Source organism: Dromaius novaehollandiae, chromosome 5 (genome assembly GCF_036370855.1).
Source record: "Dromaius novaehollandiae isolate bDroNov1 chromosome 5, bDroNov1.hap1, whole genome shotgun sequence".
Classification (NCBI taxonomy): Eukaryota; Metazoa; Chordata; class Aves; order Casuariiformes; family Dromaiidae; genus Dromaius; species Dromaius novaehollandiae.
This window is the reverse complement of record NC_088102.1, coordinates 46,973,472-47,000,320: the sequence shown is the minus strand read 5'-3', so window position 1 is coordinate 47,000,320 and position 26,849 is coordinate 46,973,472. Positions and strand designations below refer to the sequence as shown.

The following is a 26,849-nucleotide window of genomic DNA, read 5'->3' as shown; positions in this document are numbered from 1 at the left end:
CTTGACACAGACATGATCTAGTGAAAAGGAATATGCTGTACAGGATGCTCTTCGCAGCATGGATTCTTCCATATGTACCTACACCACATTCTCTGTATGGTGAAGCCCTGCACTGGAGTTGTCTGTTGCCCGCTCTGTATTTCTTGCTAGCCACCCCACAAACTGTGGTTTATGTGACTGCTACCAAAAAGCTAAAACTGCCATCCCATCTCATCAGTGCTCCCGCATTGCCTCGAACTTGTGAGGATGGCTTTGGAAATGGACCTGTTGCAAATTTGCCTGCCTTTATGTTGCAAATGAATTAGTTGCAACTATGGAGCAGGCTGCTGAATTCATGAATTGCCAAGTCATCAAGTGTTGGGTTGCTTACAAGAAGCTTGGTATGATGCTGCCTTTTAAATTAACATCTTGGCCTTACTCTTCAGTGTTCCTTCGACTACTTAAAGGTCATATGGAGATGAGATTTTCTGGGGGAGGGGACTGGCCTTGTGATCTCTTTCTTCAGATAAGTGCATCACTTTTCTCAGTTGGGACTGGCAGCTACAGTTGGCATTTTGGTTGATGCTGTTAATGCAAAGTCCTTGTAAATAGTGATGGAATTAGCAGTGTATTTGTGATCAAATCCCTTCTGTAACTGCTGCAAGCCCTCTGTCACCCTTCAGGAGATCTTGGCAGCTGTGGCTGCTTGTATTACTAATGACTAGGTCGTCTTGTTTTGCTGCCCTGGAAAGGCAACTTGGTCTCTGTCAAGAACATGCTTTCTGTTTGCTTGCTCTGAGATCTACCAAGCAATACGGAGATTTGCACAGGGTGGGAGTGTTGCTCTGAAGCTGCCTGGGGGGACATGATACTAACATCTGGCTATCTTTCTGCTTTTGTTTTAGATCCTGTAAGTGAAAGAAGATGGGGTCTGGCTGCCTAAAAGTCACCAAATACTTCCTTTTTCTCTTCAATCTCCTGTTCCTTGTAAGTATCTTGAGTGTCTACAGAATAGATAGGAAGTCCTGAACTAAAACTAGCTGGAAAGGTGGTTTCTCTGGATGTTGGCCTAGCATGTTCATTAAACAAAACAGCCAGAGTTTTGGAAGAAATGGGGAAGGGAGGGAATTCCTGCAGCTAAGGGACATCATAGCCATTGTGTGACTCCCAGATATGTTCAGTAGTGTAACTCCCAGTACCCACCTGCTGTGTCTAATGCCCACAGGTTCCTTCAGTGGGAAAGGAAGACAGAGGCTACTCGGCTTTTCTGGAAAAAAAAACAGTTGTAACTTATTTCTCTGCCACGTCTGGAGCAGCAGCTGAGCTGCCCCTGAGCAGCCAAGCTACAAAACCTGCCGAGTAACGGAAGTGCCCTCTTAAATAGGCCAGACAGGCTTCAAAGAACAATTCTAATTTTGTTTCAAGTCCCAACGGCTGGTTTTGATTTTTAACAAGTTGACTTAGTCCAAGTCGTCTATTTGAAATGGAATTTGGAGGAAGGGGGGCCTAGGGCAGGCTTGTTTGGAGAAATGAGGCAGCCCACTGGATGGAGTTATTTTTGAGTGTGAGCCGTAGCTAAAGATCCAGTCTGAGCTCCTTTTTGGATTCGAGTGGATTTGGAAGGGCCTGTGTTTTGAGGGAGGCGGAGTAGCTTGGCTGCATGACCCTAGTTCGGCTATTGCCCTTCCTCCCACACACATTCTCACGTGCATCCTTCTGTGAAGTTTAAATAGTGTGTCATCTGAAAGAGAAACTAATCTGGGCTGGGGGTGGTGCTGTTGATGCTGCCCTTCTGAAGTGAGATGGTGTAGTAGGGAAGTATGTGATTTCAGATTTCCACATATCATTAGGAAAATAGCCTATCTTTATGTCCTATCTTATTACTCTTTGTGCCAGCGTATAAGGGGAAGGAAGGGCCAACATGGGAGGGAGGGAAATCAAGCATGATAAGATGAGTACTGCTTTCTGATCTGTCCCTGAACATAGCTTTACTCTTGCTTCCTGCACTGCTTTGCTGTGCTACAGATGCTGGAGCACACGCTCAAGATTGTAAGCGGCACATCTGGATCTGGTTTCCCTTGGCTTGTTCTGCCGGCTCTTTTCTCTCCATGTGTTGCTTCCATCTTAAAAGTATTTACTTCTGGTCTAAGAGTTGAAGGTCAGGGATGCTCAAGGCATTGATGGGGAAAACTTTGGGGGAAGGGGGAGGAGAGACTTTTAAAGTACCACTAGAGCTTTCAGAGTTCCATTTGTTCCACTTTAAGGATGGGAAAAGTCTGGCTGAGTCCTGTATGGTCCTTCCTCCTACTAGCTCAGGACTCCTCTGAAGAAGTATTAGTATCCAATCTATCTCATCTCATGAAGTGGGGATATTTTTTTTAAGCAGCTTATAACTTAACCTATCCAACCCAAGGAAGCAGAGCTGCTTACATAAGGCTGTGTTCTGAGTGACAGTCTTCCTCAAGCCCAGTATCTGGGCACTTCCTAGTCCACCTGCCTGCCTTTACCCCAACTGTAAGTCCAGTTTAGTTTGTGAAGTGATGGGCTCAGATGGCTGATAGGGTAGCCACAAGCTGTATTTGAAGTAAGTGCTGTCCTTTATTTTCTCTTCTAATGGAAGCTTGACCTTCACTGTATCTACTCGCAATTCGTGTCAGAGAGGAAGCAGTAGGGAAAAGAAGTGGTGTTTTTGAACAAGCTCATGCATGGGGATGTTACCCAACCCCTGTATAGAGAAAGTTTTCTTCAGGAAGCCCAGCCCAATATAGCAGGGGAAAAGTATGGAAGTCCACAGTCTGGAATACTGTGGTGCCTTACAGTATTGCTCCTGTTGTTGCTGGATGTGCTTGTAGCATGTCTATTCCACATCGCCATTCTCTTCCCTCTTTGCTCAGCCAGTCATGGTCCTGGGCAGCCTCTGGAGATAGCTGAGGTGTCAAAAGGCAGTGCTACTGCTTTGTCAGACTGATCCAGGTCTGGGCTGAAGAGTGTTTTCCTGTATTCTGCAAGACTTTAGGAGGATGGTGGGCATCAAATCCCACCCCAGGCCCCCCGGTTGGGTCCCAAGTGATGGGAAATGGCTGTTCTCTGGGACACTTTGAGCTATTCCCTGTCCTATGCAAAGTCTGTTCCAAACAAACTTCTCTGGTTTAGCAACCAGCCCTCTGCTCCTCAGTGGAAAGCTGAACTGATGTACTGAGCTGGATCTGGAGTGTGTAAGTTTAAGGCGGATTGGGAGGAGGTTTCTATTTGATTGAAGGGAGAAGCTGCTTTAACCAGCTCTTTAGTAAGCCTGCCTTTCAGCACAGTCCCTGTCTTCACTTTAAGCTGCTGCGTGGAGAGGAGGTCTTTAAAGCTGCTTCAATCTGGTGGGGAACTTGATGCTTCTTTAGATTGAAGATTTGGAGTATGCTTCTGTCCCAACAGATGGCATGCTTTTTGCACATACCTCATGTTGAGAAAGGCAACATCCATTATTCTCCCACTGGCATAGCATGTAGTTGACATGAGACCTTTTCCTCTTATAGTTGTTCAAGGTCTGGATGGAGATTCTTAAGCTTAGACAATGTGAGTGTTTCTAGATCAGTGTTACTCTGATAGAGAAACTGCTTCTCCTTAGTTGCCATGAGCTCCCAGCAAGGACAGGTTCTGCATACCTCATACTGGTTTACCAGTAGATATTGAGTTTTGTTATGGAGAGCACCTGGCTGTGAGCCCAAGAAACTGTTCCTGTCCCTTCCCCTGACCTGCTAAAGCTTATACTAGTGTGTCTAGGCTAAGGGCAGTCAGACCTGACATTGAAAGTTGTATGCTGGGCCGTTATTCCAGCTCACTTGTTTTCCACTGTCAACTTAAGGTGGCTATTTTTTTTCTGCAAATCCACACTGATTACATGAAACTCCCATGCTTGCACAAACATGAATGCTAATACTGGTGATGGAGCTCTGTGTCTGCTCTGGACCCTGAAGTGAGCCTCTGTGACTGTATCCTGTGCAAGCCAGCCCTCTCTGGTCTGAAGTGTGTTCTCCAGTCTGTCTTGGAGGTGATGAATTAAACCTTTAGAGACACCAGCAACTCTTCTGGAGCCTAATCTGTCATTGAAATAACACCTTTCCACAGCTGGAGGACTGTCAGAAGGTTCCTTGCTAGCTGAAGTAGTTCTGAGACTTGGTGTTTTGCAGCCTCAGAACCTTACTTCAGGGAAAGATCTGACTTGCTTTGATTAAAGGGAAGAAGGTTGTTTGGACTGCTTGCCCACTTGCTTCAAAGGATGCCAGAAATGTCAGCTTAGGGTATAAGCTCAGTTTGTCTAGTCAAGACTTAACGTCTCTCTCCCTTCATGGGCAGCAAACACAGGCCACAGTAGATGTTTCTCCTTAAAGGGAAAACAGTTCCCTCAAGTTCAGCAGCCTCTGGAAACTGTTTGTTTAGACTGGCTGCTTGTCCTACTTAAAACACTCCCACAAATGGAGCAGTAGGCTACCTTAAACAAAGCCTCAGGTTTAAGACTGCTTTTGTTGGCCTCTCTTTGCCAGGCTTAGATGCTGTCTCACACAATCTGAGCATGAAGGAGGGCAGTGTTGAGACCCACTGCTGCTGTTTCTGGAAAGGCAAGTTGGCTTCATCACTGAAGCAGCTTGTCTTGTGGTGGTGCTGACAGTGGGACTTCTCTGGGGCTTGGGCTCATTTGGGCTTAAGTTCAGTAACAGCTTAATTCTGCAGTGCCCCTGTTCGCTAGGTTCTGCTGTAGGAGACTAACTGTCTGACTGTCCCTTGCCTGCTGCCTTTGGCCCTGCGGTCAAGGGAACTACATCCTTCTGGCTTGGGCTCTGAAGGGTTCTTGCTGACCTCTTGTCCCCCGGGGTGGGGAAGAGACATCTGTATTCCACCTCAGTCATTTAAAGTACTGGAACAGATGAATTCAGTTCTATGGGAGGCAGACATAATTCCTTTATGGAGGATCTGAAGCCAAGCTAGTGGTGGAAGCAGCCTTGTTATGCTAAGCAAACTCCTCTAGATCCTGAGAAGAGATATTATCCTGCTAGGAAATAACAAGAAATAACAATAATGTTAACAGGACTGTTTTCTCCTTGTGGCTCCTTTCTTCCCTGTCTTGCCCCTTTTAGTATTTTTCACAGCAGCTCCTGGCAAATGCATGACTTGTGGATTGGGGCAAAGATCAGAGTGGAAACAGGCCTTAGTGCGGGTACCTCACAACAAATAACTTCCCAGGAACTCAGCTCAGCAGGAGTTCTGTGTTTTGTCAGCAACAGCAAAACTTAGGTGATGTTTCAGGGTCAGTGAGCCAAAAGAGATGTCACATACAGCCTGGTTTACATCTTTGTTCAAGACAAATATTAAGGCTATGGGTTAAATATGAGACTGTCTCCTAAACTGTAAACTCAGCAATTCCTGGGAATACCAAGTTCGAGAGGAGTTTTTTAGGAGTTTCCAGCTGTTGTTTGTACCAGGGGCGTTTCTGGTTTGGTCAGCTGTGCTGTGCTGTTGTGCAGCATGCGGTGCAGCAAGGGGAAATTCTTGTTGCTGCCATCTTGTCTTTTTTCTGGGAGACAAGTTACACGCTTTCAGCAGCCAAGTCAGTTGTCTTCATCCATCTTCAAGTATTGAGAACTTGGTGAGTTTCTAATCCTGTTCCCAGAGCTAACTGCCTGTTATGCCTTATGCCAAGCCAGAAGAGCTTGCAAGCTGCTTATTTCAGAGTGTTACTTTATCTTAGCTCCGAAAAGCTTCCTTATTTGAAGAGCTGAAGCATAGTATAAACTTTCAAAATGCAGAGATGATGCTTGTCCCCACAATCCTGTCTGCCAGCTTGCTTCAGGTGATGGTTTGACACTTCCCTTGTGTCCCAAATATCTGAGCATCCTCTAATGAAGTACAGAACCGCTCTCTCTCTTGACCCTTGTTGATTTATTTAGTACTTTACTTCATTCTGTCCTGAAATCCTGCTGGTGTAAGAACTATCACCTGCAGCTCCTCTCCTTTGGAACCATCTCGCTTAGACTCTCCTTGTCCCTCACCTGTTGCTTCAAAGTCTGTTTTAGATCTTTGCACAGCAAGTGCAAACTTTGCCACTTCTAACTGGCTGAATGGCACAAGCTTCCACTTCTTATCAAACCTGAAGACTTGCAGGCTTCTCAGCAAAGCGACTTTGTTACAGTACTGTAGTGCTCTGATCCTCATTTGGGAGCTGTGATGACCTATACACAAACACATCACAGAGCAGTATAAAACACTGTGATATCCAGAAACTAAAATGAGGATACCTTTTTTTCCCCAACTTCAAAACAAGAGCTGGGAAAGGTGCATGTCTCTTTCTTTCTTCGTTCTGTGTCTGGATTCATCTTAGTGCTCACAGGAATATATTGCTCTGCTAATCCTTGCCCTAGATAGACTGTGTGGTGAGTGAGACAGGGACCATGGCTGCTGTTTCATAACATTTGATTTTTCTATTGGTGGGAAGATAAGATGTGCTTGCTGGAGTGCTTGAAGGGCTGGGGTATTCTGGGATACAAGCTGAAATGCCTAGGCCTGACTTGGGAAGGGGTACACTGTCTAAAGCACTTCAAGGGAACCTGCATGCAAAGTGAATTTTTACATTTATGGGTTGGAGCCATAACAATATAACAGAGTCTGGCAAACCCTAGATTTCCTTCCTGGGAAGGTTCCAGCTGCCAGATACCTAATCCTCTGGCAGCTGGTTCCCAGCCTGGTCCATACGGTCAAGGTTTTCTCTATTCAAAAGATCTTTTTAACTGTGTGCATTAGATATTTGTCCTCCGTCAGTTCTTCACAGAAGCTGAGCGCTGTTACCTTGTGCTTCCCTAGACAGCAAGGTTCTAGCAGCGGGGGATCTTATCGCCAAACTGTTTTGAACCATCTTCCCGTACAACATCATGTACTACTAAAATGCTGTGTGAAGAGCTGCCAAGCAGAACGTGGGGCTCCTTTGCAGTTGGCTGAGGCTGTCTTCCTGAAGTGATGCTAATCCTGTTTACTTTGGGAGGAGTACCACGGAGGAGATGGGTGGGAACAACAAAAGAATGACTGTTTTTTCTCTGGAAGTATAGGGAATGGTGGTTGCCTCTTCTTACTTGTGTAAACTAATAAGCTAGCAATATATATTTATTTCCTGCTTTTTCAGATCCTTGGTGCTGTGATCCTGGGTTTTGGAATATGGATTCTGGCTGACAAAACCAGTTTCATTGCAGTCCTACGTAAGACCATGTTTGTTCATCTTCTCCCTCCTTCTGAACTGACTCTGGTCTGGGGCTGTGCATGACCGTGATGTAGTTTGGGGGTGACAATGCTGTTGTGTGACGTGGGCAGCAACCTGGTGTATAAATAGGAACTCTAGCAAGGACAGGACATTTCTCCCAGTCTCATACATTGCAACACCAGGGTCACACTGAATGACACCATTGCCTCTTGACCCAACAGTGCAGAATACTAGTCCCTTCTTACGTTTAAGATGAAATATTTCATCTTATTTTCGCTGCATGCTGTGTGTTCTGCAACAGCTTCCTCATTACTGTCCTGTGGCCCCCAACACTTTAATGTAGTTTGTCTATGAGAGTCCCATAAGTACCCACTGTAATGATCTATTTCAATTCAACTATTTAAAATGCAAAAGGAGGGAAGGTACCTGGTTTTACTGATGCTTCATATATACTGTAAGTATGCAGTACACACTTGTTCCTGAGCGGTAGAGAATGCAAATCCAGAGGGGGGAGGGAGGAGGTGTGGGGCTGTGAAATCTTTAATATCCTGGCTTCTAAAATGCATTGGATGGCATACGCTTCACAAGAGACTCTACCCTGAACGTCAGAGGTGCTCTGTGTCACCACACATGCAATTGGCTAGCATCCTTCCCACTTGAGTCAGTCAAGAGAAGAAACCCGAGTCCTACCAGAGGGACTGCCTTTTGCAACAATGAAAAAAACGAGCTAGTTAGCTGAGCCTAGCATCAATGTAAGCAGATTTTTGCCAAATGGGTAGCTCAGCTCTTTCACAAGCTTTGCTTCCTTTGTGCCTTTCTCTAGAGGGGGCTTCAGACAGCTTTTTTGCTCAGGAAATCTGGTTACTCATTTCCACTGTCTCCAGGATCACTGGCTTGGGCACCCTTTTCAGATGCTGCAGGACAGTAGCATACATGCTTGCAGCCCCAACTCCTTTTGCCCAGGAAATGAGTAGTAACGGTATTCATAACCTTGTTCCCAACTGCAGTGATCCTGCAGGTGCCTTTATCTTCCCAGCCCTGCTGACCGCTCTGGAAGATGTTTGGAGACCGCACCCCACTAATGCAAGAACACACCAGATGCTGCTGCTTGCTCTGTTTATTGTGCTATGGCATCTGGCTTGCTACTGCACTATTAGAAGGGCAAGAAGCACAGTAAGGGTTGGTAGTTAATCAAGTGGGGGCAGGAGCAGAAACATACTTCATGCAGCTAGCCAAAAAGGAGCTTACCAGGGCCTGGTTGTGTGCAGCACCACTCACTGTCTGCGAACCTGTTTACTACCACTGGTCCTGCAGCTGTTCCCACAGGCTGATGGCTGTTGCTGCCACTCATGGAGGTACTAAGTCCCTGGTTTTGGCTCTGCTTCTTCCCATTTTACCCAGAATCTCTGCTAACTGAGCACTTGAGTCTTTAGCTTCCTTCCTGGAGATTTCCAGCCTCAGCTGTTTCTCCCTGCCCCCTCACTTCCTTTCCCATGCCTGCCCCTCTTTCCCTCTGCTTTAGTAACCCTGGCAGTGTGGGAAGGGAGCTCTGCACAGCAGGGCATTCCAGCCTGCTGCCAAAGGGGCCCGTTGTACTTGTTTGGCTGCCTGCCCGGCTCAGGGGAAAACATGGAGCAACAGCAAACAGAGTAGGAGTTTTCCTGCCAGGAGAGCCTTCTTTTGCAAGACAAGATGTATTGCAGATGAGAAGCGCAAATACAAATTCTGCTCCCACTGCCACTGTGATTTCTTTGAAGCGCTTTGGAATTCCAAATACCTTTTTCTTTCTTTATTCTAATGAGAAACTGGCTAAGCAACTGCTTTCTAGCATTACGGGTGCACTACAGCCCAGGCACTTGAAAACTCCTATCATGGCTAAGTAGATTTTAGATGAGGGAATAATAGTCTTGTGAAGGCCACTAAAATCAGAAGGCTACTCCCATAAGGCTGCTGCTGCTTTAAATGCTTTGCAACATCAGGGCCTAACCTGCACACTAAGAGTCCCAGAACTGGTGGGGAAGGAGGAGCAAGACTGTTCTAGAGTCCTGATTTCTGTGACATAAGTCCAGCAAGGGAGATCCTGGCCTGGAAGTGAATCAAGGCTAAAGTGTCTGAGTTGACCAGCACAGCAAACAGTTCTAGTTTTCTGATAATTGGTCTCTTTCCTCTGTTCAGAACATTCTAGTGGGGAAAAAGTTTTGGAGCTGGTCAGTGACTTCTAACAGGTATCAGATATGGGGGAAAATGTGTGTGTGTGGTGGGGGGAAGAGTATTAGTCTAGATTCAGTTACTCTTCTCCTCTTAACCTATTTCTGGAGGAGTTCAGAGGAAGCTTGCCTCCTGGGACTTCTTTCCAGGAAACTAAAAGCTGAGCTCTAGGAACATTATTTTCATTAATCACTGGATGTCTAGAATTCCCCTACACTCTGGAACATGCAGGTTTAAAAATATCTGATGGTTAATGAGGTTTCTGATTACTGTTTCTAGACAAGAATATCTCTTTGTGACTTTTATGCTGTAATGCTTGCTCCTTCCAGTCCTCTTGCAAGAAATGCTCCTGTGACAAACCCAAATATAAAAGCTTTTTTTATTCTGTTGCTTGCAGTACCAAATGTTGAGGAAGGAGGACTGAGAGCACCACCATACATCAAAAATAATGCTACTTAAATGTGGTTGAAAAGCTGAGAATGGGGGGCCGCAGTCATTCCACACAAGGGTAGGGGATAGCCAGGAGGATGTCTAGGAATAGCTAGATTTGGGTATGATCCCTGTTCTGATCCTGAAATAGTTTCATTTGTAGGGGTCACATGCAGGCAACAGCCTGCAATGAGTGCCTGGCTATAAGCCATTTAACACCAGCTTGTCAAGTAACCTGTTGCATAATCTACACTCAACACTAGCCATAGCTGCTGTGTGATGTCACACTCCACTGGGTTTGCATGTCCCACTCTTGACTGCAAGTGGATAAGTAAAACCAGAATGGCTGGAACAAGGAAGAGCACGTTAAAATGAAAACCAAAAGGAGTTTTTTAGATTAGAAAAATAGCTTTGCTGAAGGTAGGAAAGGGAGTTAATGAAGAAAATATGTAATTGTGATGCAGTAGTATATATTTGTTTACCTTATTCTCACTCATACAAGTGCATTCATGAGGGGTTTTAAAATCCACCGAGCAGTTAACTTCCTGTCTTGTTTGGAGTGAGCTGGGGTCTTCGTGTCTCTGAGATGACGTAGACCCGCAGGTTGCCTTTGAAGTCTTTCCTCATCAGAAGACACCTGGAAGCAGCATTCTGTCCCTGCAGTTGATGTGCCTCTGTGTAGTCTCTGCGTAGCTGACATCAGACCATTATGAGTGCATGTGTAGGCAGTTATCCAAATGGTGATGGCAAATGTAATTTTTGTCAGTGGCTAATTTTGTCCCCTTTCGTGGCGCCTACAGAGACTTCATCTCCCTCCCTGAAGACTGGTGCATACATCCTTATTGGTGTTGGGGCTGTCACCATGCTGATGGGGTTCCTGGGCTGTCTTGGAGCAGTCAATGAAATCCGATGTCTCTTGGGTCTGGTGAGAGAATTCATGCTAGCTTTGGATCCACCATCTGATACCTCTTCTGCAGAGTATTTATTGGATTGTAGCGAAGTTCAGCTTTTGTGGAAAGGGCAATAGACAAGAGAGATTCTATTAGGAACATCCTGTATGTCAGGATCTCCCTCCAAATGTTCCATCTATATATACCAGATTTTCTGACTGATGGATGAGTTGAAACTGTCTTTGTAAACCTCAGCCTGCTACTTGTCTCCTGCTTATTTAGAGTGCACGTATGTATAGGATACCAGATACAGCTACATTGTGTATCCTGGCATTAGGAACTTCTTAGTGTCCGCTTGGGATGGACAGAGCCCCACCATTGAGAGTAGAGTGGGCTGGGAATGGAGCTGGAGTGGGAAAGGAAGTCCCAACTGGAATGACATGTGCAGATGTTTCTCCCTCCTGAAGTCTTCCTGTTGTTGACCTGATGGGAGAGGAGGCACTGAAGTGTATTGGTCAGGAAGCCTGGGAGGTTGGTTCTAGCTGATGCTTGTACTTGCGAACAATCCACAACTTAAGCTTCCCACTGAGGAGAGCATTTTGTTAGCAGAGCTTGCCTGCAGGGGAAGATGTTGGCTAGTCCTTGTGACTTTTCCTGTCCATGAAATTTCACCAAAACTTGTTACTTGTGCACAGACCTTTTTAAAGGCTGATAGTGCTCACCTCTTCTGTTTTGTTTCTAGTACTTCACCTGCCTGCTAGTGATCCTCATAACTCAGGTGGCTGCTGGACTGATCATCTACTTCCAGAAAGAAACAGTGAGCATTTCTAATTGCATGTTTTCCTTGCCTGTTTTCTTCTTTGTTTTTATTTTGGGGGGGGTGGGGGGGGGGAGGGGGAGGGGGAGGGTGACAGGGCGGGAGGAGGAAATGCCTGGAAATTCGCTCTTCCAGTCTGGGTTATGCCATTAGCAGGCATAACTGGATTCTTCCTTTTCTCTAGCTCAGCTGCTTGCTGTAGTCTGCTTATCATGCATCTGCCAGGCCCAGTAATATGACTTTCTCAAAGGGTAGGAAGCTCTGTTTGCTATGCAGGCTTTATTTTTGGGTACTGGGAACAGTAAAAGGAAATTTCTGAAAGGCTTTGGGCCGTAGCTCCTCTTGGTCCTGCTACAAACCACCATTTGGACATGTGGTAATGGTTATTACCATGGTGCCGTCACTGCTGCCTTGGCAGGTTATCAGTCTCAGTGTATTGCTTTTCTGACTGGCCTCCTTCCTTGTGTCATCTTGCACCATGCTGTAGGACTGCTTCTCAGCTTCCAGCCCTTTTGCAGTTATCTGTAAAACTCTCTATGAGAGAGCTGTCCAGCTTCCCCCCAGACCATAACCCAGTATCCAATGGGTTCTGTACTACAATTTGAATTGAGAGCCAAGAGATTTAACAACTGAAATGAATCTCTGTCAGAAATGCACTTGCAAAGTGTAGCTTGAAGAGAGTAACTCCACACCGCAACTCTGAATTGCAACATCTAGGCCTGGCTATAGGTTCCCTGGTCAGGGCAGTGCCCTGTCAGACCTCTAACTGCTCAGAGGCTGAATTGGGAGTCACATGCACACAGTGGAAACAAATTATAACTGTGGTGACCCTGCTGGCTTCTGTCCTGATACGCAGGTCGCTGGTATCGGTTGCTGATAACCATATCTTTTTCCATGTAACTGTCTATCCATGCCACTGCAGTGTGCTGTGCTTTCTTCTCCCAAGCTGACCTTCCTGCTAGGTGGTTACAGAAAGCAGATGGTTATGGTTGGGAAGTTACAGATGGGGCCTGGCGGTAGAGTTTGTGGTGGGAGGGGAAGCGCCTATCCCTGGTGTAGCTAATATGAGCTTTGTACAGTGGCCGTGGTGATTGTGAGCAGCTGTTGGCTGGGTTCCTTGCCAAATGTGGTGTGAATATTGCTTGCTTTCTGTGCTGGCCGGAGCTGGAAGAGAAACTGAAATGTTGGTTAGCTAGTGTGTAAAGCTACAGCTTCAAACAAGCTGCTGATTCTCAGCAAACAGATCTGACTCATGCAAAGGAAGAGGTGTGAGGAAGGGTATTTCCCTGTGGTGGGGAAATGTGACTTTTTGGACCATGAAGTTCTGCACCTCCCTCAGTATTTCTCCTCTAGCTTTCACTTTACTCTAGGTTTTTTTTGGTTTTTTGTTTGTTTGTTTTAGCTTCAGCTCTTCCTTTGGACTTCAGTCAGGCCAGGGAGGGGATGAAATAGCTGGGGATTATTTTGCACAGCTCTTAGAGCCAATGGGGCTCTGTCATGTCAGCGCCTCTGTGCTGAGTCCATCACCCCTCCAAACCCAGCAGAAGGGGCAGGGGAGTGCTGGACTTCCTAACTGAAACTTCAGATGCTCCTGTTTAATCCTGAGTGAACAAAATCTATGGGAGAGCTTCTCTAGAGCCCTTCTGCTTCAGGAATCCTGAAGTACCTGCCCAGAAGACTAAGAAATATTTCAAGAAGGTCTTGGCCGAAACCTGCTACGCACTGGTTTGTGGCTGCGCTTCAGTGATGCTATGAATGTCGATCTGCTTCACTTGATGCACATCATCCCAGAGAAGTTCAGAGTACAGTGAAGCAGACTGAAAACTGAAAACCAATCCCTAGATGCACATTGTGTTCTCCATGATTATTTCTTTCTGACTTCAGGAACTTGGCTAGAAATAAAACAAGGAATGGATCCTCTTGGATCCAGAGTGTAGCACAGGTGATACTCACTTCTCCACTTGTTGTTATTGAAATCCTTATTTCTCTAGTGCAGGAGGTGGACAGGCTTACTGTTGCTTTCTTCCCTGTCTAGCCTCCTCTTGATTAGTAACTACTGAACAAAATCACTTGTTAGCCTGTATCCCTGGCCTTTTCAGGGCTGAAGTTTTTGCTGGAATACCTGTTTACAATCAGTATCAAAATCTCTTTTCTTGACCCACGGAAGTATGCTGAAATAGAGTTAGCATAACTGCTAGAGGAATGCCCCATCAGATTGGAATTGCCCAGTACTACCGAGAGGATGTTGGTGTAACATCCATGTTATACATCTCTTATCTACTGAAACATGTGGTGGGGTGGGGGGTTTTGTGAGGAAGACAAAATAACATTGTCGCAAATTTGGCAAATGGCATTTTGCTTTGCAAGCTGAGTGTTGCTACTCTCATCTCCTTGGATCACAAGATCCTAAACATGTGATAGTCCCAATAATGTGTCTCTGGCCTAGTTCACGCAGTTCTCTGAAGCTTGGCTCTAAATGCCTTGAGCAAAAGGAGAGCAGTGGTCTTTTGGGAATTGCCCTACTTGCTATCTATTGTTTGCAGCGAACAGGACTGTGTGATTGTGTGCAGCCACTTGCCTGGGGCTATGGAGTATGTGTTAGTTGAGGATCTGAAGTGACTGGGGGATGAGGGCCCTCTCCCACCAAGTCTATTTTCATGTGCAGGCTAGATGCTAATAAACGTGAGGGGAAGTGATCTAGCTTGAGCCCCAGACAGAGGGACAGGCTAGAAGACCCACAGTGTCTGACAGTGGAAGAAGCCCCCATGATTCATTCCATGACCAAGACTGGAATCAAAAGCCTATACTCTGGCCTCTGGTCTTCACCTTTTCCCTGGCTCTCTTCTTCCGTAAACCCATGTGAAAGGGAGCCTGACAGTCTGCTGCTTTATAGCAATCACCCATAGCCTTGGTGTCTAGACTTTGAATTCCTATGCTGGGGGGTGGGGAGTGGGGGATCGTGCCTTCTGACCCTGGGATACTTCATGCTCTAATGCAGCAGGAGCCCTGAAAACGAGGATAGCAGTTCCTTGGAGCTGTCATGCTCCACACAACGCTGAATCCTGACAAGCCTTTAATGGGAGAAGACAAGAAGGATATTGAAAGCCTGCCTAAGTGTCCGATATGCCTTTCCAGCTTGTTGCTCTTTCAGTGACAAATGCAGAAGGCTGGGTGTTCAGCTGCAGGTGCATGTGTTTTCCCAATGGGTGGCTCTGCCAGCTAAGCCTGTGAACAAGCTGCCTTTGCCTCTGCTCTCCAGACCTGTACTGTTTGTATATTTTCTCTAGTTACTTTCTGAAAGCCTAAAAATATCTGACTTTCTCTTATTAATTTAACATATTTTAATTCTAGAACCAGATCTGTTTGTAAGACTTCTTGTCTATTCTTCTTGTGTGAGAATAAAGGAAGAGCAGAGGTGTAGCTTCCCTAAGGGAGCTCTGGTTCGGGCCCTGTCTCCGCTCATGGTGCGGCTCCGTGAAGAGCATTTCTGCTAGGGATTCTCGCAGAAGTGACCCTTGGCTCTGTGTGGGCTAATAGCTGACAGGCCAGATGGACCCAGGGTAAGAAAACAAACCCAGCTCTCCTCACCTCCCTTCATACATGCAGAGCAGCAGTGTGCAGGAGGGGTGAGGGTGAGCACTTGGAGGTTCAGTAACTTATAAGGCTTATGGCAGCAGCCGAGGCCAATCTTATTAGTGAGAACCAGGTCAAGTTGCCTTGATTTGAAGGGAAAGAAAAGGGGAAGCTAAGTAAGTAAAGGGGGAAGAGTTAGACATCGTGAGAGGAAAGATCACGCGGCTCCCATCTGTCTGGCCTGACCTAGCTGATTGCAGTGAGCTGAGCTGCAGTTTCCCTAGGAAGAAGAGTTGCTGGTCTTCAGTGCAAATGAGCTATGGCCTGAAACTTCTCTCTGACAGACACTGCTTACTGCTTCTAGGTGTTCCTGGGTTTACCAAGGTCAATTTGCATTGTGTAACAAGAAAGAAAAGCAAAAATCTTTCCACTGCTCTGAAATACGCAGTAGCACCACTGACACAAGGGTAGTATGCAGGGGTGAAAGCATCCCAGTGCTCAGGGCTGATGTGACTCTATGCTGTCTTTTAAGCACTCTAATGACAGTTCTTTGACCTCCTGTGATTGGGGTCTGTCGTTTGCAATGGTAGCTATCCCAATGTCCAGGTTGGCCGAGAAGAACTTCAGATGGAGGTGGGAGGAAGAGGGTCAAGAAGCCTGCTGCGGTGGTAGTTTGCACCTCTCACCAAACTGAGAAATGGTGTAAATTCTCTGCATAAGGAGTTGGGATGAGAGGGTGGGACTTACTGATAGGCCTAAGCTTCATGATAAGACTGTTGATGAGCGGTTGAGACAGATGCAGTACTTGCTGCCTCAATATAGAAGCACCAGTTGTAAGAGTCTGGGGAGAGGCAGGTCAATGCCTTATGAAAAAGGGAAGTTTCCAACAGCTGTATATCAGAAAACCCAGTTGCCTACAAGAGTAGGCAGTGACTCATACCTTCCCAGAGTGGCAGAGAGGGGCACCAGCTGTGCTGGGAGAGTATCCGCAAGGACTGAGATTCCGGATCAGAATCTCACTTGCGCTGTGAGGTTAGAGATGTGTTGCCTATGAGTGTGTATGTCACTGTTGTCCTTCAGCTTGTGTTGATCCTCCCCCTCTCTCCTCTGGGGCAGGCAGCGATTGTTCAGTCTATGACAAACATGCCCAGTTCCCTGTTTTCACACTGCTTCCCCTTTGTTCGTCAGGTTAGTAGCCTTTCTCTGTGACTAGGCGCAGACTTGCTGGGTGCATTGGCTGTTGCATTATATAGCACAGCTGTGTGTTTCCTCCTGTTTTGCCTTCCCTTCAAGACTAAGGCTCTATATATCCCTTCAGCTGTTCTTGTTGCTTGTTTCAGGTAGCTTTTTAAAATTTGAGTAACCAAAGCTGCATGTAGTATTTTAGAAGAGGTCTAGTTTGTGCTTTGTACTTTTTTCCCCCCCTTTTAACTATTTTCCAATCTCTCTTGCATCCATGGATGCATACTTAGCCTGTGGTGTGAGTTTTCTATTTTTTTGTTGTTCTTGTTTGTTTGTTTGTTTTCCTCTGACTCTGTGTCACTGGAGCCTAATAGGTGATTTTTGGTTTTGGTGGCCAGCGAGCATGCCGAGTTTCTTTTCCGTGGTATCTGGTTGACCTCCATGCTTTGTAACACTTACTGGCCCATGACTTCACAAATTTGATTTCTTGATAGTGAAATTTATTTCCCTTTCTGTTCTGGTTTTAGGGGTTGCATGATTGCTGTCTCTGATGTTTGAACTCTGTGCATGAAGTATGCTTCCCACCAGTGCTCTAAATATATAGCTGTAGTCATTAAGGGAAGGAATTTATTCCAAGCCTCATCTTTTGAGGAACTTGAGTAGCAGTCTCCCTTCAACTCAATAAGCTTGAGAAGAAACTGATTGATGGAGGAAATAGGGACCAAAAATTAACTCAGTTTCTCTAGAATAACTGCCCTCTCACACAGCAGTAGACCATATGCATCACTGAAATCTAGGCCAGATTTGTTGGGTTTACTTCTGCCTAGGAAAAAAAGATTTTTCAGCAAATGCCATCTGTTCACTGTAGAGGGATTTTATCTTAGTAAATGCATTCTGCATTTCACATGTTGATTACATTTATTGCTTGTTCTTAAAAATATAGACAAGACTGCAGAGCAAGCCATTTCAAGGTCAGTCTGGGGGATTTGTCACTGCCTGTGTTGCTTTTTTTTTTAAGCATAGCTTGCAGGCCTCTTAAATATTTATTTTCCCATCATTTTAGTAATACTTTTATTTGTCTTTTTGCTGCAACTTTAAAAGTGCTGCTGGTATTCTGGAAATATGATGGTCTGAGCCCTTACTGCCTGCTTCAGGCCCTTTCGAAGAGGACTAAGAAGATGCCGTCCATTCCTCTGTGTGTTCTTTGTCGCAGTGCCTGTCATCTCCATCTGCAGTCTGTCTCTTTTCTCTAGCCTCACTCACTGGAACTGCTATCATGGAGATTATAGTGTTAAAGGTATTTGCTTTGCTCTAGCCTTATTCACTGGAGCTATATCAAAGCAAAGTGTGTTAATGCTAAAATCTCCCTGACCATGGTAAGTCTGTGTTTTTCTCCCCCTTTAGGGAGATGGACCCACTGCAGATCTAGCACACCTGGTAGGGGGTTTTTTTGCCCTAGAAACCAAAGAAGAGGCTACAAGGAATTTACCAATCTAACTCTCTTCCCACCCCCCTTTTTTTTTTCCCCTTACCAGTTGAAAGAAGAGCTGTCCCGCATAGTCGGAAGGCTGATTGAAACTTACGACCCTTTGAATGAGGAGGAGAAGAACTTACAGGATGCGTGGGACTACGTGCAGAGACAGGTGAGCCACTGGGCAGGGCCAGCAAGAGGCAGATGATGCTGTTTTGCCAGTGTAGCAAGTGGCTGTTAAAATTAGGCTGAGGATAGGGAACAGGTGTTGCAGGGAGGCCTAGCAACATTTCTCGATCTTCTCCCTTTTCTTTCCAGTCCTAACTGTGCTGCTGACCGTGTCCTTCACCTTCTGAAGATTCCCTCTTAGCTTTGATTGTCATGTGGTCTATCCTTGTGGTTCTCAGTGCTGGACAGGAGCCATCTCCTTCTGTAGCACTTGACTTATGTGTAAGTGTGAGAGCGTTGCTGTTAATATACACCTCCCGGATGTCTTTGACTTAGATCTTTAGCACAGGCGACTGCTGGATAACATTATAGCACACAGAAAAAACCTTTGTGGGCCATGTGAAATTAAGTGGCTGTCTGTTTATCCAAGTTGAGAGTTTTTTCCAACTTTGCCATTACAGTCACAAGTATCTATAATCCAACATATTGTGCTCTGCAATTTGGCTGATCTAAAGAGCTGTCCATGAGCAAGACAGAAAACTGTCTTGCTTACTAGTGTTAGGTAGGACCTTGAACCATTCCTACATGCTGGCTGGTAAGACTAACTAGTATTGGCTGCCTAGCCCAATGTGTGTGGCCTGTTGGATGGCAGCTCAACTATTCTGCTCTTTCCTTTATCTGCAGGGTCTTCAAAATGTCTTAGTCTGCATGAAAGCCACAATGCAGATTATTTTTATTTATTTATTTTTTTTAAGCAAGTAAAGTCCCTAGCTCATTGCCAGGCAAGCCAGCTGCGCTGACTGCCTTGTTTCTTGGTGCATGTTGCTGGTTTACTGTGACAGCTCCTCTGCAAGTGCCAGTGTTCTTGGGAGCCATCCAACTGCCCATGGGTTCTGCTTTCGCATCAGGGTCAGTGCTTGAGCAACTAGGTCAGTACTGAGGCACACTGGAGTCATGATAGCTGTTTACTGCCAAACCTCAAGCATGAGAGCTGACTGTCTACTGTGGTTAAATACATGCCCAGCATGAGGCTGACATGTAGTAAGTAGTACAAGGAATAGAGGTTTTTCTGTCTGTTCTTGTGTCTCCACAACAGTGACTTGTGGTATTTCCCCTCTTTGGAGGGAGAATGATTTATTCATGTCTTATCACTGTATTTGCAACTCCTCACTCATGGACTGAAGGCTGAGTCCACTGTGGAGAGAGGATTCTGCTTTAGTCCCTCTTCTATTTAGGAGCAGAATAAAAAAGTTTTGAAGAGGTGGAGAAGTTGAGTTTTAGGAATCTAGTTCATCTCATATGCTAGAGTTTGCGTTTGTGTCAGGCAAGAGGAGGGAATTGTTCTATAGAAGTCATGGAGTCAAGAGTCCTAACCTCTGTGAGATAGAGGTAGTTCCTTCTGGAGGCTCTTAAATGCTGAATTTTGAACACTTCTTCAGAAACCAAATGCTAATCCCAGTGTGGGTGTTCAGCTGTTCATGCCTCCACTCTGATGTACATTATGCCAGATTGAAACATTACATTTCCCTCCTGAGAAGGGAGGGTTTACCCTAGACTTCCACCTTAAGTCCAACAGTCTCCCTGTTCTGTGCCACCATGGAAGCACTGGGATCCACGCTTGCAGCTAAGTTTCCATATCTTAGTCTTTGCTGGACCTCCTGATGTGTGTTCCCCTCCGATGTCTCCAGTTTTATCACACGGGGGTATAGGAATGTAAATGTCTCTTTGAATGGAAAACTTTCCTCATCCCATTTTCCAGCCAGTCCCTGGCTGTAGTGAGGCAGGCGCAGACTTGTTCTTACTTGCTGGGGCTTGGCAGCATGTCGACGCCATCATGCGGCAGCTGGCTGCTGGTGTGCCACTTGGGTTCAGAGCTAAGTGCAATGGTACCTTGCAATCAGGAACTTTTGACTTTTGGGTTTCTGCTTTGCATCTGCTCAGTGTCTGCTACTCAAAGAAAAACAAACCCTCAGCATTTAAACCTATGGCAATGGCATCTCTAGTGGAAGATTAGGTAGTAGTCCTCTGTGACATCTTTGAAATGTTAATATGTTAATCTCTTGCCTACATGGCTTCTCCTTTGCCAAATCAATCTGTTGACAGTGAACCAGAGGGACTGTAGTCTCAAATGTATCACACAGGACACTGCCCTCCTCCAGCTGACTCATCAGCAACATCTATTTTGTAGTATTACCTCTATTCAGCATTGTCACCTTGAAGTTAGACTAAACGCTAGAAAACCTCATCTACAAAAGCTATAGTCAAAATCATGTTTTGTAGAACTGATGTCAAGCTCTGTGGCCTTACTGAAGTCTGAGTATCTAGGCTTTCTCCATGGCTTCTGCCTCCTGCATATCATGGTATGCTATGCTCAAAGTGTGTTAGAAGTGGCCCTCTAAGTCTTGTATCGCTAAGCAGAGTGATCCTTTGGTAGGAAATAATGTTCCTTTCTTTGGGACTGTTCTGTGCATAGGTTATTGGCTGGTAAGTAGGACTGCAGTTTGCTGCAGCTTTTTCACGCGAACTGTATGGCCCAACTCTTGTTACTGCATGAAGAGGTCCTATGTACCTCTGCTCCTCTCATTTGTTTTCACCCGCAGTATGTTACTAGTGCAAAGTGTAAGACCACGATTCTCTCTCTCTCTTTATTAGATTGCCTGCTGTGGCTGGGTTGGAGCAGAGGACTGGGAAAACAATGCAGTTCTCATCAACAAAAGCATGACCATGTATCCCTGCTCCTGCTCCAATAGTTCTGAGGACTCTGTGGCGGATAGCGGTTTCTGTAATCTAGATATCCCTTTAAACAGCACTGCAGCATTTGCTGACTGGCCTGTTCATCAGCAGGTGAGTGAAGCTCGGTCTTGTGAGGCTTCCACTGAAATCACATTGTCCTTGCTCCTCTGGGAATTATTTTAGAGCACTTCTCAGTGCTTCAGTTTTGCTTGAAGTTCCCATGGAAGTTGGGGCAGTGAGGAACAGAAAAGGGATCCTGCCTTTCTCTGCGGTTGCTGTGGAACTTGGTATAGCATGCAACTGGAATAATCTCTAAATGCAAAAGAAAAGATATGTTATGGATCTTTAGTCTTGAGATACTTAGATTTCTGTTTCTTCCCCCGTGACCATGTTTTCTCCCTAGGGGTGCATGGATGGTGTCCAAAAATGGTTGAAGGACAACCTTGGTATCATTCTTGGGGTCTGCACAGGTGTTGCTGTTATAGAGGTAAGTCACTTCCTGCCATGTGATCCTGTCTTCCCATGCAGACTCTTCTAAAGGCAAAGCTATTTTTTCATAGCAGTAGACATCTGGTTTAGGGCAGTGCAGTTGTAGCTCTTGGTTGTGTCTACCTGGAGCTTTGAATTCCTCCTTTTATTGGTTGGATTAAAGTTGGACAGAGCCCTGTCTACTTGTGGTTCCTGATGATGTGTCTAGTACTTGGGAATTCACTGCATGCATAACCAGGAAGAATGAGACAAGGTACATCCCACTAGTGAGATCCCACTGTTGCCATGAAAAGTCCATAACAGATTCCAGATGAAGGCACATCTTCCTGTAGCAAAATATTTTTGGTATCCTGGCTATTGGATTTCCCTTGGATTGGGGTCCAACTCTGCCCACATGAGTGGTGTCATTAAAAGGCAACCACTGCATTCTGCTCCCCTGGACCACCCTGTCCTCATACCTCCTTATCTTGTTGTTGACTGACTTCCCATTCTTCATTACTTATTCCAGCTGCTGGGGATGATACTGTCCATTGCACTCTGCAAGAACATACACAGTGAAGACTACACCAAAGTGCCCAAGTCTTGAGTCTGCTGACCCTGGAGCTACGGCACCACAGAGGAAGGAGCAAACAGAACATTCCTGCCTCATATCCAGACTGTCCAACCATTGACCATTACTCCTGTGACATCCCATTTCTGATACCACTCTGCTAAGAACTGTTAGAGCTGCAATACAGCCTGATCTTCTGGCAGTAGGGCCCTTGGGCCACTCGCATCCTGACGCTGGTTTATTTCTACTTCAAGAAGCAGAACTTAACTCTCTTGTATCACATGAGACTGATTAATCTGAGGGGACAATGCTTTTGCTGCCTGCTCCGTGTTATATAATCATATTCATATCTCCATTCTTCTACAATTCACCAGGCCTAGCATAGAATAATTCTCTTCCTCCCTCCCATTTCCTCTCCTGACATCTCCCCATCCTCTCAGAAAGAAAAATCATCTTTTTGTCCCATGAGCCAGGATTCTTGTTGAGATTCCAGTGCTTTCATAACCTCAGCTACTTCACTGACTTGGGGTAATAACTAGTCATGCTTATAGGCATTCTCTTCCCTTACAGTTAACCCTATGGAGCATCTTTCAGCCTGCACTCTCATCTGAAACATTGAGCACTACCCTCATACTCACTTCTCCTGCTTCTGGAGTCAGCCAAGCCTTGCCTTCAGCAGAGCTCTTCTTGTATCATGTGATGAGAAGCCACCAGGAAGGAGTCAGGCTTACCTATTCCAAGTGTGACCTGGCAGATTGTGGTGGTGTTGCTCAGCTGCTCTTGGAACGGGTCCCATGAGTTCTGGAGTTGACACGTTTCTCCCATTTGCCTTTCTTCCCTCTCCTCTCACCCTAGCACTGCTTTGCTGGCTCCTGTCAGCTTGGAAGCACTTCGGTGACTGCTGCATGGTGTGGGCTCAGCACTAGGCTGGCTCTGCTGGTTGCATTCTTAGGTTGCCAAATGTTATAGAGGTTATGATTAATTTGATTCTCCCCTTGCTCCCATTATGAACATAAGATTTGTTAGTTGTGGCTTTTAATTATGACTATGGAGGGATATCTGACTGGATTGCAGACTCTGTATCTTGGAGTTCTCTCTGCTACAAGTGCCCAGGTTTGGGCTATGTAGTTTGGATGTAAGGATAAGTTGCTTTTAGTTGTCTAGTCTGCACTGTTGTCTGGAGCTGTGGCTGTTGGTTGCTGCATCCTGAGCTCTGTCTTTAGGGGAAAGCACTGCAGCAGATAAATAGCTCAGTTCTGCACTGGTGCAGGCAGGGTAGTTTCTCTATTTAATGGCTGGGCTGTTGGCTCCATGCAGCCAATGGCCAGAAGCAAAGGCTGATCTAGAGCACAAGGAAGTAAGAAATGCAGGTGAAAAACTTCCCCAGCTTCTTTGATCAAGGAGCTGGGTGCAAATCCTCAGTCTTAGAGGTGGTTTGGGCAGAATAGATTTCCTGCAATTGCATATGCATGTCTTTACCCTGACAGCAGGAAGTGATGTGGGAGAGAGGTGGATGGTTCTTGTCTGAGACCTGAACTTGAATACAAGGTGCTTGGTGAGAGAGCCTTTGCCTTTTCCTTACAGGTGTGGTCCAAAGACTGTCAAGAGTCCTGTCTCTTGTTGGGGGTGGGGTTGGTAGGAATAGCCCTAGTAATAGTTTAAAGGGATGGCTTCAGTACCTACTGTTTTCCTTCTGACAAGAAGTGGTGAAGGCCCATTTTAGAGGATCAGGGTCTCAGCAGTGAGGCCTTGCTCTGTCCTCATCTCTGGATACAGTGATGACTGGGGAGAGTGGATGTAACTGGGCAGCTGACTTCATGGAGGTCTGATAAGGCTTTGCTATTTTGAGAGAGACCCCTGTCCCCTCCCACACAGATCCTTCCAAGCTGACCTTTGCTATAGCAGAAGGCACTCTTCTTCGCAGTAAAGCTTGCTAGCTTTTGTAGTACAAAGTCTGTTCCATAACGTGTTCTTATTTGTAAGGTTCATGTTCAGTTACAGATGCCAATGCTGAGCAGCAAGTAAAAAGGAACCCGTGCTGGGTTTCCTTCTTTTGTTTTTGTCTGTTTTTAGCAACATCTTCCCACTGGAAGAAATGCATGTACAGATCTAAAAGCCTAGAGGGTGAATATTTCTGTAATAAAGAATTTGCTAAAAAAAAAAAAAAAAAAAAAAACTGTCTAAGACTTGTGCATTGCATTGGTTTTCCCCTGCCTCCTCTCTGCCCCTTCTGCTTTACATGCAAACCACTGACACCTTGTTTGTTCAAGGTAGCAAATGATCTGTCAGAAAGCAGGAAGTATATGCCAATATGCTCTGAGGTCTTCAAATGCTATTTTGAGGCTTACTTGTGAGATTAATGTGAATTGTGAAGTTATCACCCATCAAAGGTAGGTGACAATTTTACTAGCCTGTATTCTAGTATAAAATTTGCCTTGTTTTATGAAGGTGAGCTAAGTGATAGTTCATCTGAATTATCTGCCATCTCCCAAGCTGAACAAACTCTGTGTTGAAGATGTCATTTCAAATTCTGTACAGTTGGCATTGTATGAAGTCATAAGCCTCTGGGACTAACTGACCCCCCCCCCCCAAAAAAAAAAGCTTGCTACTCTACCTACAGTGCATACAGCACATGATCTCTCCTTTCTCCCTCTAGCTAGCTTTATTTTTTGCCCTCCCTTCCCACCTTCAGCAGTGTTCTTGAGGCTTCTGTTCGAAGAGATTTCTTTGCCCCTGTCCTGCTGCTGTGAGGAGGAAGAAATTTGAGGCAGCTGATTTTGTAGGTGATACCACCATACACTGGGCTGGAGTGTTTGGAAAGCTCTTGAGAAATAGATAGAGCAACTGTATAAATCATCTTCCTCCCTTAGCTAAGCAGAGTTGAGAAGCAGCTGTGAGCTGGCTCTCATAACTCCTTCAGATCCTGCTGCAGTGTGGTGAGTTGCTGGCTACATGCACACATTTAAAATGGCTGTTCTTAGAAAGACCTGCATTTCTTCTCAAGCAGTAGTGGAGTCTGGAGTCATTGGTTTGACAGAGAATTGTAAACATGGCATAAGTCCTCATATGTGGTCAAAGAAGCAGCGTGAACTTCACAGCTACCAACAAACACTATTGGAAACTGGCATAAAGTCAAGACTTCAGTTACCTTGACTTGTGGAGCAGGGGGCAAGAGGTGCTTAAATGGATCTTGGAGAACTTGGGATCACAGGGGGTGGAATGATCTGCAAGTAAAACTTGTTTCTTTAGGCCATGCTGGACTTGAGGAAAGCTTGATTCAGGCTTGTGTAGGATCTCCCCTCTTTTTGGCTGATATCCCAGAGCCCTGCTCTAGTCAGGTGGCAACACTGTCCCAGGGATTCATAACTTAGAGTACTATGCTTAAGGCAAAAATACTGAACCTGAACAGATGGCTTCTGGGTGGGGAAGGATGCTGTTGTTTCTCCTGCAGTCTCATCTGGAGTTGGGAGGAGAAAGGGGGAAGGATAGGACTACTGCTTGTCCCCAGTTTAGCCCCTCAGTGTCCGAGCTGTGTGGAAACAACTTCTGTTTCACCACTGGAGGGAGTTGTTCCACCAAGAAAGCTCAGACCGGGTGCTGCAATATCATCAGCTTTGACTGGTCCCCAGGGGAAGAGATGATGACACTGATGGCTTCCTTCTGCTAGTAGTTACTCCTGGCAGCAGGGTAGCTAAAATAACTTGTAATTACAGATGTATTCTCCTTGTAAACAATTTGTGCTGCCTGCTTGGTATTTTAGGAACAAATTTCCACCCCGCCATCCTTGGAGCAGCATGCAGTTGGATATTTTGTTGCATGTTCTTTTACTACTGTATATGGGTTGTGCTCCCTTCTTGGGTTACTGCCCTAAGTATCACTGGACCTTGAAGACAGAGTGAGGAGCGCCTCCTCCTGCTTCTTTCTTTGTCCCCCATCCCTTTCCCTCTATCCCCAATCATTTCGAGTAGTAGGTTGGGGGAAGGAGGGAAAATACTTGCAAAAAAGCTTGATGCTTACAAACTTGTTCTGAAAAATGACTCCCAGAGGTTGGAACTCCAGAGAGCGAGAAGCTCAATGCTGCTCCCATGGTGTGCATGTCTGTATCTTGGGCCAAACTCCCAGCTCATCTCCTGAAGTGAACTTTTGCTGCTGGAACTAGAAATCGGAGTAACACATGGACTTTGCTTTTTGGGAGCTGCAGTGCTTGTCTAGCAAAACCCATAATGCAGGTGTCTGCAGTAGCTTAGCACACGGGATCACATTGTACATAACCAAGAAGCTGCCATATAGCCATCCCAATCCAATAATTAGTATAATATCAGCATAGTTGTAACCCCCCTGTGGCCTCAAGTAAGGCCCTTAGTAATGAAATGGTGACATTTCTCATTCTGCATGATCACAAGGGACTCAAACTGCTATAATACTTGCCATGGGACTTTTTTCTTCTGAAACGGGAAGAAGACTTGCATTACTCTGAGTTGATATGGGTAAGCCTACTGATCACAAGGCATCATGTTAACTATTATGGCTTCTGCATGGCATATACCCAAATGTAACATGTGGCTGCTGTTCTTTTTAGCTCTCCCACATGTGGTGGTGTGGCTAATCTCTATAGGCTTAGCTCAGAAATTGAGGATGAGTTTGATAGGCTTCAAAAGAGATCCACATTCTAGCTGCTGAAGGACAGGCTGCAAGCAGTGGTGTCAGACTCTGTGACTTAGTTGGGGAAGGTGAGTAACAACAGCCATTGGGCTCTTTGTCGAAAAGCCTAAGGACCAAGGGATTCCAACAAATGCGTTTTCACAGTCAGCTTCTGCCACTTAATGCCATAAATGGAGAACACCCTCAATTATTCATGGTCTGTCTCTAACCCATTAGCCTCTGAGACTCTTGGCTCTAGCCCTGGCCTTTTATTACACAGACTAAACATCAGTTAGCAGCCAGGATTTCTGAATGAGATTTTAAGCCAGGTTGATGCTAAAAACTTGTTGCTGTATTATCTGCTAACATGAAAGTCTTCAAATAGTTGTAAGTTGGCAAAAGATCCCTAGCCAAAGGATGACTGAAACAAAGCTATGCTATTAGTAAACTGTTGCCAGCTATGCTAGTGAGTGTGTTTTAGC

General features: G+C 45.5%; 1 protein-coding gene across 3 annotated transcripts in view; it reads left to right on the top strand.

Annotated features, from left to right (window-relative positions):
• The window catches only part of CD82 (CD82 molecule), a 42,929-nt gene extending 19,141 nt beyond the window's left edge, over positions 1–23,788 (top strand). For all 3 annotated transcript variants that reach the window (XM_064512753.1, XM_064512754.1, XM_026093198.2), the window contains exons 2-9: positions 885–966; positions 7,142–7,214; positions 10,654–10,778; positions 11,486–11,560; positions 17,851–17,958; positions 20,607–20,798; positions 21,091–21,174; positions 21,685–23,788. In XM_064512753.1, coding sequence (XP_064368823.1) covers positions 904–966; positions 7,142–7,214; positions 10,654–10,778; positions 11,486–11,560; positions 17,851–17,958; positions 20,607–20,798; positions 21,091–21,174; positions 21,685–21,762 — 798 coding nt within the window. In that variant the 5' untranslated portion in view covers positions 885–903 and the 3' untranslated portion in view covers positions 21,763–23,788. The remainder of the gene's footprint in view (positions 1–884; positions 967–7,141; positions 7,215–10,653; positions 10,779–11,485; positions 11,561–17,850; positions 17,959–20,606; positions 20,799–21,090; positions 21,175–21,684) is intronic.
• Positions 23,789–26,849: the final 3,061 nt, after the last annotated feature.